This window comes from Monodelphis domestica, chromosome 1, assembly GCF_027887165.1.
Source record: "Monodelphis domestica isolate mMonDom1 chromosome 1, mMonDom1.pri, whole genome shotgun sequence".
NCBI lineage: Eukaryota > Metazoa > Chordata > Mammalia > Didelphimorphia > Didelphidae > Monodelphis > Monodelphis domestica.
In genome coordinates this window covers 274828785-274845437 of record NC_077227.1, presented here as the reverse complement: position 1 = coordinate 274845437, position 16653 = coordinate 274828785, and the positions used below count along the sequence as shown (strand labels likewise).

Genomic DNA, 16653 nt, shown 5'->3' with positions numbered 1-16653 from the left:
TTTTGGGACAAAAATCCACTATTTGATAAAAACTGCTGGGAAAATTGGAAGACAGTGTGGGAGAGATTAGGTTTAGATCACCATCTCACACCCTACACCAAGATAAACTCAGAATGGGTAAATGACTTGAATATAAAGAAGGAAACTATAAGCAAATTAGGCAAACACAGAATAGTATACATGTCAGGCCTTTGGGAAGGGAAAGATTTTAAAACCAAGCAAAACACAGAAAGAGTCACAAAATGTACAATAAATAATTTTGACTACATCAAATTAAAAAGTTTCTGTACAAACAAAACCAATGTAACTAAAATTAGAAGGGAGGCAACAAATTGGGAAACAATCTTCATAAGAAAAACCTCTGACAAAGGTCTAATTATTCAAATTTATAAAGAGTTAAACCAGTTGTACAAAAAATTAAGCCATTCCCCAGTTGAAAAATGGGCAAGGGACACGAATAGGCAGTTTTAAGTTAAAGAAATCAAAACTATTAATAAGCACATGCAAAAATGTTCTAAATCTCTTATAATCAGAGAGATGCAAATCAAAACAACTCTGAGGTATCACCTCACACCTAGCAGATTGGCTAACATGACATCAAAGGAAAGTAATGAATGCTGGAGGGGATGTGGCAAAGTTGGGACATTAATGCATTGCTAGTGGAGTTGTGAATTGATCCAACCATTCTGGAGGGCAATTTGGAACTAAGCCCAAAGGTTGATAAAAGACTGTCTGCCCTTTGATCCAGCCATAGCACTGCTGGTTTTGTACCCCAAAGAGATAATAAGGAAAAAGACTTGTACAAGAATATTCATAGCTGCGCTCTTTGTGGTGGCAAAAAATTGGAAAATGAGGGGATGCCCCTCAATTGGGGAATGGCTGAACAAATTGTGGTATATGTTGGTGATGGAATACTATTGTGCTAAAAGGAATAATAAAGTGGAGGAATTCCATGGAGACTGGAACAACCTCCAGGAAGTGATGCAGAGTGAGAGGAGCAGAACCAGGAGAACATTGTACACAGAGACTGATACACTGTGGTTCAATCGAACGTAATGGACTTCTCCATTAGTGGCAATGCAATGTCCCTGAACAATCTGCAGGGATCTATGAGAAAAAAACAAAACAAAACTATCCTCAAGCAGAGGACAAACTGTGGGAGTAAAAACAACGAGGAAAAGCAATTGTTTGACTACAGGGGTGGAGGGGATATGATTGAGGAGAGACTCTAAATGAGCATCCTAATGCAAATACCAATAAGGAAATGGGTTCAGAGCAAGGACACATGTGATACCCAGTGGAATCGCACGTTGGCTAGGGGAGGGGTGGCGGGAGGAGGGAGGAGAGGAAAAGAAAATGATCTATGTTTCCAATGAATAGTGTATGAAAATGACCAAATAAAATAATGTTAAAAAAAAAAAAAGCTAGGGCGGCTTGCCTTTTCTATTCTGAAAATTCAACAAACTCACCGACAAACCCTTCAGGACCAACAAGCTTCAGTGCAATCCTGTCAGCTATGATTGAGGAGTTTCCATGTGCAATATTGGCAAATGGTCCGGCATGAACGAATACTGGGGTCCCCTGTGGAAATTAAGACATAACAATGAGATGTACTTCTAACTCCAACTTTGAGATGAGAACTTGCTCTGCTACTCTGCTGCTGGCAACCCGGACAAATAAGGGGAAGTCACACAGCCTCTCTGGGCCTGTTTCCTTATCGAGAAAAAGGGACATGGCTAGATAGTATTTAGAAGTCTAATGCCTCAACCAACTCTAAAGGAGAACCAGGAAAAATTGACTCTCAGAGGGGAACTGTTTAGTACTACTTTTATCATTATTATTTTTTAAATCCCTTACCTTCCATCTTGAAATTAATTCTGTGTATTGGTTCCAAAGCAGAAGAATGGTAAGGGCTAGGCAATGGGGGTTAAGTGACTTGCCCAGGGTCATATAGCTCGGAAGTATCTGAGGCCAGATTTGAACCTAGGACCTCCTAACTCTCAATCCACTGAGCTACCCAGCTGCCTCCTAGTACTACTTTTATACCAAGATTTACTTTTAAACTTCTCGATCCAATAGTGTGAGATTACCAATAGAAGGTAAGCCCCTTAGGGAGTGGATTTCTTCACTTTTGTCTTCCATATTCCCAGGGTTTAGTATAGTTCTTGAATACAGCTGGTTCTTAATAGATATTTGCTAAATTGATTTCCATTTTGTAGGTGATGAAAAACTTGAGAAAAAACATATGATTCAGTTGGGGGATAGAAAATTAGTTACAAGCTAGTAGACTCTCTCTTTAGAGAAGACTTATCTGCTTCACATAGGTTTTATCTAGTGATAAAGCCATTTCATGGATGATTAAAAACTGCCAGGCTCACCTCTAATGTTTGCATGAGATTGGGTTTGACTGCATCCTTCATCAGCACTGTCAACGCACCACTGACTCCCTATAAGCACAAATATACAGTATGAGCATTTAGCAATTCCCCTCTTTCAGAAAACATGAACATATTTCAGCAGTTTCAAGTAAATCACACCACTTTAAAAGTTAACCTAGATACGTGATGAAATTACCACTGTTCTCTTAGTAAGGTTACATAGACATAAATAACATTTAAGTGGACTTTTAGAAAAGCATCTGTCCTTGAGAAATGAACCTCAGGAAGCAAGGGTGACTAATAAGCCTCTCAATCAAAAGCTTTTACCTACATATGTGAGAATTGTTCCCACATTGGTTTGAAGAAAAGAAACTTTCTTTCCTTTCACTTGTGAAGAGTAATTAATATTTGCTTTCTCTAACAAATTCCTGCTCTGATACTACATTATAGCATGAAGGTAATAATCCTTGAATTATCCAAAAGCCATAGTATTCTTGGATATTTTGGATTGTAAGACTCAAAAAAAAATGTTCAGGATCAGACCAAAGATAATTGCCAATTATGTGCCAACACCTGCACAAACAATAAGAATGTGGAGGAATTGTAAGAAGAATTTAATCAAGAGTAACATCTGTAACATAAAAACAAAAGATATCAACATTACTTAAAAAAAAAGACAAAATGTAACACCAAAATAACTTACTAAGATCCACAAAATTAAATCAACACTTTTGAATGCTCATTTATTTCAATGCAAAGGTGAATATAGAGAAAGGGGGTGAAAAATGTGTTGGAAAATAGCACTCAATATAAAGAAATGAATACACAAATGAATTATAGAAATAAAAAAATAGAACAGTAGAAGATCTATTTCAGTTATAATTTGAGGGAAGAATTCCTAACCAAGCCAAGATCAGAGGTTATGAAACATAGTTTATAAAAATTAGTTTGCAGCATCTAGATAACAGAGGCTGGAAAATTATAAGCAGTATTATCTCCCAAAAGAATGAGATGTAGAAGGGAAAATAAGTTTACAAAAAGTTTGTGAGACCCCAATTTTGCCAAATCACCTTGAGAGTATGGAAATGGAAGGTTAGCAAAAAAGGGGTAAAAATAGAAAAGATCTGCCCAGATTTCAAACTCTTTTCTTTTATAAATGCCAGAGAAGTCACCATACTTCAACTTAATTTCACATTCCTTGAGGTGCTGCATGAGGAAGCAGAAAATACATCAAAGGAGGAAAAAGAGAAGAGACAAGCATCTGGAGAAGACTAGGATATATATAAGTCCATATTCTTGCCAAGGTCACTGACATCATCTCTTCTAGACTTCTCCAGCAGATTTCAACTTGAATCATCCCCTCTCTCTCTCAAATCTTCTACTTTTTCCTATCCACTTATTTCCCTACTGTCTTCAAACATATTTAAGTCTCTTCATCCTTAAAAACCCATTACCAAACTCTACCATCTTTTCCAAGTTATTATCCTTTATCTCTCCTCTTTCTTTCCAGCCAAAATTCTAGAAAATGCTCTATACTCACTACTTCTGCTTCCTCACCTCACACTCCTTTATCTTTTGCCATCTGGTTTCTACTTCATCCCCACTGAAAATGCTTATTCCAAAGTTATCTCTCAGCTGCCAAATTTGATGTTTCTTGATTCTCATCCTCGTTAGCCTCTCTGTTGCACATGACACTGCTAAGCAGTCTGCTGTTCTTACTGGATACTCTCTTGAGCTTTTGTGACACTTTTCTCTCTTCTTTATCTATTCTTCTAAGTCTTATTTACTGGTTCATTTCCACATTGTACCCCCTGTGGGCATCTTCATACTTCCTTTAAGGCACCCACTCCTCTCTCTATGACCCTTCAGGGACTGCATCACTGAAATGGATTTTAAAAAGTATCTCTCCTAACCACTCACTGGTATCTACCAGCCCCAGGCTTTTCTCTAAGCTTCAATTGGCACTAACTGACCAACAGACATTTTAAATGGAATGTCACAGGAATATGTCCAACAGACAGAACTCATTATCTTTTCCCTTTTCTTTCTGTCAGAGGTACCACCTCCTTCCACACTCCTGTGTTCACAGATTTGGTATTATACTTAACTCATTAAAGTAGCATGTAAATCAATTATTTTTGGCATTATCCTAGACTGTTCATTCTCTCTCACTCCACATAGCCAACCCAGTAGCTGAATCCTCCTGGTTCCATTCCATAATATATTTTAATCCTGCTACTCTCTCTTCTCATTGCTATATGCTTAGTTTAGTCCTTTCATCTAAGTTACTGCAATAGCTTCCTAATTGGTCTCTCTGCCTCAAGTTGCTCCCCACGTCAGTTCATCCTCCATATTGCTGTTAATTTCCCTCAAGTGCTTATCTGACTATCTCATATCCTTAACTGAATAACTCAATAAACCTCAATGATTCCTATTGCCTCTAGGCTAAAATATAAATTTGTTTAGCTTTAAAAACCTTTCATAATCTGATCCCAATATATTTTGTATTTAATGTTTAGAAATATCAATATTTAAATAATCTATACATATACAATTGTTAAAAATATAAACATTTTCACTCTCTATATATTATGTATAATTGTCACACAGTTAGAAACTGTCTGAGGCCACATTTGAACCTAGGGCTCCCCATCTCTGGGCCTGTTTCATAACCTAGCTACTCCTTAAGCTTCTTCTTGAAGGCATCCTTGGATTCTATGAGGAAGAGTTGAGGAAGGAGTACTTTCCAGGCATTAGAGACAGCCAGTGCCAAGGAGCCATATGTAGAATAGCTGAAATAACTGAGACCCAGTAAAGCTGAAAAAGAATCTAGAAAGAGAATCCAATTCTTTGGTTTTCTAGGATGATCATTTCAGGCAAGTGACCTAAAACAATTCTAGGCCTTAATATCTTTATCCATAGTAAAACCACTTACAGTATCTATCTCAAAGTTATTACCAGTATAAAAATGAAATTATAAAACATGTATAGTGGAAACAGGTTGAAAGAACTCAAAAGATGGAATGTATCAATATATTAGAGACAAAATCTTTTTGGACTTCAAGAATTAAAAATCCACCTTACCAAATCTTCAGTACTGATTGGCTCTCCCTTCTTACTACTTGCCACCACCATCTTGCCCAGTCTCTCTCTCATATCTTCTAGACTACTGGTGAGTGCCAAAACTGCCATGATTTCACTAGCCACAGAGATGTCAAATTGAGTCTATTGTAGAGGGAAATAATGATTTATTAATATTAATAAAATGGCCAAATACATTAGGGAAAAAGTCAACAATAAAAATAAAATGACTCTCTAGCTCTCTAGTCCAAGTAACAGGGATTGTATTTCTAGAGGAATACTTTAAAAAAAGAGAGCCTACTGACAAAATGATACTATGAAAAACACTGTATTTAACAGGGGAGACCAAAAAACACATAACATAACCAGCTGCATGAAAGGAAGTTTTGAAATGCTAGTGGAATGATTGCTTGGTGCCAATGAGGTGCATATTAAAGCTAGTTTTTATTCTAGCTCTTTTAAAATGCTGTATTAATTCTAAAGATGTTAAATTTTTTTTCATGCAGTAAACACTGATCATCTGTGAGAAGTTATGACTTCCCTAGCAAAAAGAGACTCACAGAAGAAACTGTTACAGAAAACGATGTGTCCACTTAATTATAGGTCCTGAAGCTCTCTAATTTGATGGAATATACAACAAAATTTTAAAAGTTAGTTACAACCAATTGACATGCAAATATATTCACTTGAGATTATCCATCTTCATGCAAATATCCTAGGAAAAAATTTTCAGGTGGCAAATGGAAATTCCTTGCAAAGGCTGTCAGAGCTCCCTGCCACACACACACCTACTCACTTTCATTTTAAAAGTGAGAAGGCAAAAGAAACATTTGTTTAAACATGGATAGGTATAAGGGGGAAGGGACAGAAAGGAAGGGAAAGAGGGCTTAATTAACAAAAGTTTTTTTACTTGAAGTAAAAAAAGAAAAAAGTTACCGTTCGCTCATGTCCTTTCTCAGTTGGTGACTGACCAATTGTGATTTTTCTCAGGAATCTGTCATTGGTATCTAGCACTACCAAAGTAAAGGAAGACATGGAAAAAGGGCTATTTAAAAAAATCAAATATAAGAATTATATCTTTAAGATGTCATTTAAACTTCATAATGAAAAATGAATAATATCTAATCAATAATTAATGGCCCGTTGGGAATGCAGAGAACATGAAATAAGAAATCAGAAATAAATCATATTCAAGTAATAAAATTCAAAATGCTAAGGAAGATGGTATAATTTGTTTCATTTAGCTAATGAGAATTAAGATTTGATCCCCCCCCCCAAAAAAAGATTTGGCCCCTTTAGGAAACAATTCTTTTTATTAAATATTTTATAGGAAATTGATTTTATTTATGCATTCCCCAAATATATCACACATTTAATGCGAAACTGATGTTAGACTACCTTTTTCAAAAGTATAACATTTATTCTGCTAATCTGTAATGGCTGGTTGGTTTCTGGAACATTGTGAAGTTATAGAAGTTCATAAATAGGGTAAAAATGAATGTATTTTGGAATGAATGTGTGTCAGCTTTTAGAGGCCTCGAGCATAATTTGAGTAACATGCTCTATAACGATATGGGAATTATCAATGCATCCGGTCAGATTTGGGTAAGAAGAAAGGAGGCTTGTATCTATGAATTTTAATTTTTCTCTTAATCAAACATAGTAAGCAATGGGACTAGTGAGTTCTATCATGTGTTCAAATCCTTCTCTATCTCTACTTTTAAGATAGAAAGTATGAATTACACATAAAGCAGAGAAATAAAGTGAATGGGAAACTAAAATTTCATAAGTAATTCTCAGAATATTTCTTGTAAAGATGAGTCATAGTGCCATCTGTTCAAAGTTATTCTAGTGGAAAGAACTATGCAATGCTGTTTTTGACATTAAAATAACACATTAATTGCCATTAACTAGCAGTAATCACTGAGACAACAACAATAATAAAAAGTCAATGATTTTGGTATAAGTGTATAAAAAAGTCATGACTAAAAGAAAAATTTCCCGAGGGTGTCAGAGAGCAGCAGAAATGGACACTGGCTTATGTATCAAAGAAAATTCTAGGTCATGGTAATTTTGCATACAAAATTAAGGCCATATGGAGGAAGTTGGGAAACACACCATAACTGGCATATTTTGCATTCATTCACTGAGTTACTAAGGAACTAGAATTTAAGACTTGAAGACTACCTCAGTTTTGGTAATATAGTTGAATAAAATGAGATATAAATGATTAGGCACATTAAGATAATTACTAAATAAAATAATTTATACCAGATTTGAGTTCTGAGAAAAATCTGACATTACCTTGCCAGCCCTTCATTTATAACTGACCTTTATTGTATGAACAATTTATACCATTTACAAAAAACTGAAATTGACAAGTATCTTATATTTATGTAGAAAATTACTCCTAGAAATTCATTCAATTCACATGGAACATCTGGCATATAAGAATACTCAACCATTCCAACAAAGTATTTCTTGATTACAACTGATTAACAAGAACCAGTCAAGTTAGGACAACATACATAACTATTTGAGCCTTGCAATGTTTATGCTGGCTGTTACTGACATAAAGTTCAAAGGAACATCTTTAAAAAAAAATGTTTTTAATTTTTCCCTCAATTACATATAAAAAGTCTCCAAAAATTTTGAGTCTCAAATTCTCTCCCTCCCTCCTGTGTCATCCCTACCCCCCTGCTAGGATTATGAACAGTCTCATAGATTTTACATGTGCAAGCATATAAAACATTTTTTCTATAGTAATCCTTTTGTGGAAGGAAAATTGAACCCCCAAAATAACCAGAAATAAAGTGGAAAAAGTTTGCTTTGGGCTGGATTCAGACTCCCTCAGTTCTTTTTCTGGAAGCAGATGGAGATTTTTATCATGAATTCTTTAGGAGAGTTTTGGATCACTGTATTGCTGAGAATAACTAAATTATTCACAGTTGTTCATTGTACAGTATTCTTGTCACTGTGTACAATATTCTTCTGGTTCTTATTTCACCCTGCTTAAATTTGTATAAATCTTTCCAGGTTTTTCTGAGCTCTTCCGGCTCATCATTTCTTATAGCACAATAGAATTTCATTATACTCACATACTATAACTTACACAACCATTCCCCAATTGATGGGTATCCTCTCACTTCCAATTCTTTGCCCCCCACAAAAACCTGCTTTAAATATATTTGTACATGTAGGTTCTTGTATTTTTCCTTATTTATCTCTTTTGGGATACAAACCTAGTAATGGTATTATTGGGTCAAAGGGCATGTACTGTTTTAAAGCTTTGGGTATAGGTCCAAATTACTCTCCAGAATGTCTGAATCAGTTCACAACTCCCCCAACAATACATTAGTGTCTAAATTGTCCCACATTCTCTACAAGTTCTGTCATTTTCCTTTTGTCATAATAATCAATCTGAGAGATGTAGGGCGGTACCTCCAAGTTGTTTTAATTTGCATTTCTTTAATAGCCATTTAGAGCATTTTTTTTGCAAGACTATAGAGTTTTAATTACTTTGTTCAGATCATTTGAACATTTATCAATTGGAGCATGACATGGTTTCTCTCCGTATTTAAGAAATGCCCCTTTTGGGGGCAGCTGGGTAGCTCAGTGGATTGAGAACCAGGCCTAGAGACGGGAGGTCCTAGGTTCAAATCCGGCCTCAGCCACTTCCTAGCTGTGTGACTCTGGGCAAGTCACTTGACCCCCATTGCCTAGCCCTTACCACTCTTCTGCCTTGGAGCCAATACACAGTATTGACTCTAAGACGGAAGGTAAGGGTTTAAAAAAAAAAAGAAATGCCCCTTTTGAAACTTGTAAAAAAATTTTACACCATAGGATTACTGTGTATTACTCTCCATCCTATTTCCCTCTGTTTAGTTTCTGACCATCACATATCCCCAATTTGTCCTCTTTTCTATCAGCCCCACTCCCTTCACTTATCCCCATTTCCTTCCTACTTTACTGCTGAGTAAGACAGATTTCTATAACCAAATGATTGTGAATGTTCTTCCCTCATTGAGTCAACTCTGATGAGAATGAGGTTCATGTGCTCCCTTCTCACCTCCCAATTCTTCCCCTCCACCATAAAAGCTCTTTCATGCCTCTTTTATGGGCAATAATTCATCTAATTCTACTTTTTCCTTTCCCCCTCCTCCCAATGCATTCTTCTTTTTGATCCCTTAATTTTTTATATCACCCTATCATATTGAATTCATACTCTACATGAATTCCTTCTAACTGCCCTAATAATAATAAAGTTCTTAGGAGTTAGAAGAATCATCTTCCCATCTAAGGACATAAATAGTTTAACCTTATCGAATGTCTTTGGTGTTCTCTTTCTTGTTTACCTTTTTATGCTTCTCGAGTCTTGTATTTGAGAGCCATATTTTCCATTTGGCTGTAATCTTTTTGCCAAGAATGTTTGAAAGTCCTCTATTTCATTGAATTCCCCCCTCTTCTTTTTTTCCCTGAAGGATTATGCTCAGTTTTGCTGGGTGATTCTTAGTTGAAGCCTTAGCTTCTTTTCTCTCTGATCCTATAATGCTAGAACCTCTGATCCTTTAATGTAGAAGCTGCTAAATCTTGGGTTATATCTACTGTGGCTCTACAATATCTGAATTGTTTCTTTTTTTGGCTGCTTGTAATATTTTCTTCTTGACCTGGGATTCTGTGATTTGGGTATATTATTCCCTCCTGGGAGTTATCCTTTTGGGATCTCTTTAAGGAAGCGATTGGTGGATTCTTTCAATTTCTGTTTTACCCTCTGGTTCTAGAATATTAGGGCAGTTTTCCTTGAGAATTTCTTGAAAGATGATGTTTAAACTCTTTTTTTGATCATGGTTTTTAGGTAGTCCAACAATTATTATATGATTTCTCCTGGACTTACTTTTCTAGTCAGTTGTTTTTCCAATGAGATATTTCACAATTTTTCCTATCTTTTTATTATTTTGACTTTGACTTGTTTTTTGTGTCCATTTCTAATTTTTAAGGCATAACTTTTGTACATCTTTTCCCATTTGGCTAGTTTCACTTTTGAAATAATTCTTTTCTCAGTGAATTTTTGCACCTCTTTTCCTATATAGCCAATTCTTCCTTTTAGGATAGTCTTTCTCTTCAGTGCATTTTTGTATTAACTTTTTCCAGTTGGCTAATTCAGCTTTTAAAGCAATTTTTCTCTTTGGATTTTTGTTCCTCATTTACCAATTGGCCTATCCTGTTTTTAAGATATTCATTTCTTAAGTACTTTTTTGTGACTCCTTTTCCAAGCTGTTGACTCTTTTTTTCATGATTTTCCAGTATTGCTTTTCATTCCCCCCCCCCCCAGTTTTTTTTCTACCTCTCTTATTTGATTTTAGATATCTTTCTTGAGCTCCTTCATTTTGTTATTTTTGGGCATAATAAAAACAATTGATATTTTTCTTGGAGGATTTGGATGCAGTAGTATTACTAACTTGGTTGCCTTCTTCTGAGTTTGTATTTTGGTCTTCCTTATCACCAAAATTACTTTTTATGTTGTTTATTTTTGTTTGTTCTTTCTCCAGCCTTTTTCTTTCCTTTCTTTTTTCTTTTTTAGTTTAAAAAATTGCTAGAGTTGGCTCTATAACTATAGTGAAGGGAGCACTGTCCCAAGTATCAGGTTCTTTATGCAGCTGCCTTTCAAGCTGGATCTGGGAATTATCTGCTTTCGGTTCTTCCAAAAGTGGCATGATATATGGAGAGATGTATTTGATAGTCCCCCAGCCTCAACTCTGGTCTGTGAGAAACCACAAGCACTCTTTTCCCCACGGGATCCCCTACTCCCCTGTGCCTGTAAGCAACAGTGTGTACTAGTGGTCCTTCTCATCCTGAGACTGCACCCCAGGACTGCTATCTGAATATTCTGTGGCTGAGAGCTCATGAAGCCTTTGCTGCTGATTTAGCTGCCCCCAAGGCCTGTTGCTGTGGTGGGGCCTGCCTTGGTGTGTTGCTTTGCCCTCCACTTCCAGCCTGGTACACTAGATCTTTTGTGACAGTCTTATAATTTGTTTTGACTTGAAAAATTATTTCACCCTATATTTTTGTGGGTTATATTACTACAAAATTCATTTTGAGGCACCTTCTCCTCCATCTTAGCTTTGACCCTTCTTCAAAGGAACATCTTAAATTTCATTGTGCACATACTGACTTTTATTGGCTGACATGGAAATAATATGAACTAGGTTTATCATTCTGATACCTCTTTGCCAAGTTATGGATTCTGGATCGATATCCAATCTCACAAATCTATTTATTTCTTCATCTGTTAAGGTGGTAGGATCATCTTTCTCAATTCCTAGTCTCTAAACATATAGGAAGAAAAATATGAAGAAAATATTATTTCCTTGGAAATTAAGTGCTTTTAAGTAAAGTCAACAAATGGGAGTAATAATTCTATGACACTTCAAGAAAAGCCAGTGGAATTCTAGAAGGCCAGTTCTGCTCTCATTATTATACTGGATTGTTAACATCTGGGAAAAACAAGCTGGTTTGTTGAAATGATCCCTGCCCAATTAAAAAACTTGGCAAATAAGTTGTCCTTTCAAAGGCAAATTGCTTGTCCTGTCAACATGTTTGTATTTGAAGGCCTTGGATGAGGGGAAGGGAGGTACATCCATGTATGTCATTATGTGTGTATGTGTGTGTGTGCATGTTGACAGGACAAGCAATTTGCCTTTGAAAGGACAACTTATTTGCCAAGTTTTTTAATTGGGCAGGGATCATTTCAACAAACCAGCTTCAACCTGTTGCCTCCTTCCCACAGTTAGGAGAGTCTAAGAGGCATGCCTGTTTGTTTTGAAAAACATAAAGAATTTATTTTCCTTTGATCTAATTCCAGACAGAACTTAAACTTTCTTTGGCAAAATTACCTTCTATTCTTTTTATTTCACAATATCTAAAATGCAAATTTTGCCACTGAATTTTGCTGCCGACATGGCAATATCCATATTAAGTCCCTCAACTAGGATGAGACATTAATACTAAAACTTTGTATTGGTTCTATTGCTTACTAGTGATTCAATCTTGGGCAAATCACTTACCATCCCTCAGATTCCTCATTCCTAATAAGAGAAGTTTGAACTCAGTCTCCTCTCTGGTTTCTTTTAGCTCTAGCTAGATCTATGACTCTGTGACCACAGGTGACAGACATGCTAAGAAATGTAAAAAAAGCATCCAAATAAATGATATGACTGGGAGGTTTCAGAGGTTGCCTCTGGTAGAAAATACAATGGGTTAGGGCTCAGGAAATCTAAGTGCAGGCCCTGACTTCAATTTGTTGTAATCTTAAATAATACACTTCATTTTTTTGGTGCCTTGGTTTCCACTTTTGTAAAATTGGGAAAATACTTATCTTGATAGATGGTTGTGAAGGCAAAATAAAATTTAAAAAGATGTGAGAACAGTGAAAAAGTAAAAAATGCTCTAACTCTAAAGCATTATTCTTCTTACTATATATAATCTCCTTTTGGTTGGATTGTTCATAAATTATTTATATTTTAACTGAGAATTGGATGCTTGAAATTTGTGGCTGAAATCATTAACAGTTTATAACAATCCCTGTTACAGCATCATTTAAGTAAAATGAGGTCTTTGGAACTCCAGTTGTAGAAGTGGCATGACTCAACAATAGGCCAATATTAGCTTTATTTCCTTTCCTCACCCCAAAATAATTCCTTCAAATCACAAAATGAAAATTTACCCTCAGTCTACGGACTTGAATATCTGAGAACTTCCGCACTCCATTGACTGAAGGTACCAGGCGATTAAAGAGAGCCTTAAAGAAAAGAAACAACTTTTAAAAAGCAAAAAAAAATCATCATTACCAAAACTATATCATAATACTTCAAATTCAAGTAATCTTTAGTTTCTTTGTGGAAGGTTTTATTTTCCAAATGTTCTACCATACCTTGTCTGTCTGTGTCATTTCATGGAATATGCGGGCATCAATAGCAGCAGCAACCAAATTATTAGCTGCAGTAATGGCATGGATGTCACCAGTGAGATGGAGGTTGAACTATAAAAAAAAAAATTTTTTTTCTTCACATCATAGTTTTCCAGCTTCCCATCCTTTCTATAGTCTGTGGCAACTGAACCAAATATTATGCTAAAGCGGGTAGAGTATTAACAATAGCCTACTTATAGGGAAAATATCCTATTCAATTTTTGAAAAAAAAAAATCAGTAACCTGCTAACAAAAGAACCTCCCCCCAAGATGGTCAATGTGACTTTCCTTAACATGGTCTAGAGCCCAGAAAAGACATGTGCTGTCCTTGGCTAAAACAAGAAGATCATTTTAAAAATCAACTTCATTTGTCTCTCACATCTCATAGGTAAGTAAAAAAGCTGTTGTTTGTATTTTACTATGTAGTTATATTTTAGCACACCCCATATATATTTATGAACCCTACCTTATTTGCTTGACTCATAACACTTTTAAATTCTCTAAGCTTTGATATCCTCTTACATGTGTGAGTTCCTTTTTAATCTCATGCTCCAATTCACTCACCACAACTTAGAAACTTAAAAAAATTAATGTTTAGGCAAAAAACATTCATAACCTTAATGGACAGGCATATGAATGAAATTTCCAAACAAGTTGACAAAATAAGAAGTATCTGTTTTCAAGATGCTTTATTGAGTAGCAAATTGCTCACATACTAACAGAAAGAAATTACCTGCCAAGTAAAAAGGCTTTAGTGTTAGAAAACTAAGAAAAATGAAAATTACCTCTTCCATTGGAACAACCTGAGAATAGCCCCCTCCTGCAGCTCCACCTAAAAATTGAACCAGAAATTAGATGATCTAATTAGTAGCTACACTGAAATTTCTCTACAAAATCAGAAGAAATTGAACATTTTTATAATCAATTAAGACAGTTGTGGATTTTTTGAAATGGCCAGGAGAAATCTATTTAAGATTATATTTGCTTTCTACTTAAGAAATATTAAAATAAAGATCTTTATTACAGTGAATAAAGTTGAGTGAGAAAAGTAAAAAAATAGTGTCATTTCCATTGGAAATGTGTTTCCCAATAGTCTCAATTTTGAGAAACACTAAGTCCTATTCAAAAGATAAGCATTTAGTTAAGAGCTCCTTACTCTCTCTGGTCCTCAGTTTCCTCAACTGTAAAATAAATGTTGAAGAATAGATGTTCTACAAGGTCCCCTTTAATGCTAAATTTTTAAATCTGATAAATAATTCCACAAGAAAATACACCAATGTTTTCCCCCCCCCCCCTTGGGTGGTTCAGTAGATTGAGAGCCAGGCCTAAAGATGGGAGGTCCTAGGTTCAAATCTGGCCTCAGACACTTCCGAGCTGTGTGACTTTGGGCAAGTTACTTAATAATCCCCATTGACTAGCCCTTACTGCTCTTCTGCCTTGGAACCAATATACAGTAGTGACTCTAAGTCAGAAGGTACAGGTTAAAAAAAAAAGGAATTGGTATGAAGAAAGCAGAATTTGTAAGATTAAAATTTATTCAGAAATACAAGGACAATGGGACAAAAACAATACAAGAGGATCCCTTTCATTGAGAGGGAATAACTTAAGTTGTTATATAACAACAGCTTGCTGAAGGTTTTAAAGTTCCTGTTTATTTAAAAACATAAAAGAGACAGGGAATCGTATAAAAGATTTCTAAAATCATACATCAAAAGTGGTTAAAATAAAAAAAGTTGGCCTAGCAGTACCAGATCTTAATCTAATATAAAGCAGGGATTATCAAAACAATACAGTACTGGTTAAGAAACAAAAGAGAGGATCAGTGGAATAGTCTTGGGGTAAGTGACCTCAGCAAGACAGTCTATGATAAACCCAAAGAGCACAGCTTTGGGGGCCAAAAATCCACTATTTAAAAAAAATTGCTGGGAAAATTGGAAAACAGTATGGGAGAGATTAGGTTTAGATCACCATCTCACACCCTACACCAAGATAAATTCAGAATGGGTGAATAACTTGAATATAAGCAAGGAAACTGTAAGTAAATAAGGTGAACATAGAAGAGTATACCTGTCGGATCTATGGGAAAGGAAAGATTTTAAGACCCAAAAAGAGATAGAAGATATTACAAAATGTAAAATAAATAATACTGATTACATTAAATTAAAAAATGTTTTTTTTGTTTACAAACAAAACCAATGCAATCAAAATTAGAAGGGAAGCAACAAATTGGGGGAAAATATTTAGAACAAAAACCTCTGACAAAGGTCTAATTACTCAAATTTATAAGGAGCTAAATCAATTGTACTAAAAAGCAAGTCATTCTCCAATTGATAAATGGGCAAAGGACATCAAAAGGCAATTTTCAGAAAAAGAAATCAAAACTAACAATAAGCACACATTTTGAGAGCCGAGCCTGTGGTCTCTCAGAGTTGAGGGTCCTTCTGTCTAGGTGGAACAGTCAGGTGAATAACAAAGAGGTGAGAGACAATTGAGTGCTCAGACCTGTGCTTAGGCATCAGACAGCTGTTGTGCCTTGACACAGAGTTTGCGTTTATTATATAGCTTCGGTGAGTACATGCTTTTCTGGCACACGATTATTTTTCAACATACACGATCTTCTACAGATAACTGGATATGTCACACATTAACAAATCATTTAATCAACATTCTGTGATCTTTTACCATGTTGCTACAACAGAAATATTCGTGATGGAGATGAATGATATAGACAAAGTGATCTGGAGGTTAGTTCCCCATGACCTGTGGGATGACCAGCTAGGAGAATCATTGTTGCTTTTGATCAACTTTCACAATCAATCACAATTACTTAGGAGATGCGTAACAAAACATTTCATAGCAAGGTACAGGGTTAGAGGGTAACTTAAAGCAGACCAGAATTGGAATTCTTCTCAATTTCCAAGTTACATTTTTCTTGTGTTTCATTAAGGCACCTTGACAATGTTGCCTGGCTCTTCACAAACATGAAAAAATGTTCTAAATCTCTTATAATTAGAGAAATTAAAATCAAAACAACTCTGAGATACCACTTCACACCTAGCAGATTGGCTAACATGACAGCAAAGGAAAGTAATAAATGCTGGAGGGGATGAGGCAAAATTGGGACATTAATGCATTGCTGGTGGAGTTGTGAATTGATACAACCATTCTGGATGGCAATTTGGAACTATGCCCAAAGGTCTTTAAAAGATTGTCTGTCCTTTGATTCAG

At 35.5% G+C, this 16653-nt stretch overlaps 1 protein-coding gene across 1 annotated transcript in view; it reads right to left on the bottom strand.

Annotated features, from left to right (window-relative positions):
• The window catches only part of MTHFD1 (methylenetetrahydrofolate dehydrogenase, cyclohydrolase and formyltetrahydrofolate synthetase 1), an 80800-nt gene that overhangs the window by 19037 nt on the left and 45110 nt on the right, over positions 1-16653 (bottom strand). The window contains exons 13-20 of the mRNA XM_007473015.3: positions 14211-14257; positions 13390-13497; positions 13183-13257; positions 11683-11785; positions 6396-6472; positions 5463-5603; positions 2379-2447; positions 1470-1581 (exon numbers count right to left, since the gene is read on the bottom strand). Coding sequence (XP_007473077.1) covers positions 1470-1581; positions 2379-2447; positions 5463-5603; positions 6396-6472; positions 11683-11785; positions 13183-13257; positions 13390-13497; positions 14211-14257 — 732 coding nt within the window. The remainder of the gene's footprint in view (positions 1-1469; positions 1582-2378; positions 2448-5462; positions 5604-6395; positions 6473-11682; positions 11786-13182; positions 13258-13389; positions 13498-14210; positions 14258-16653) is intronic.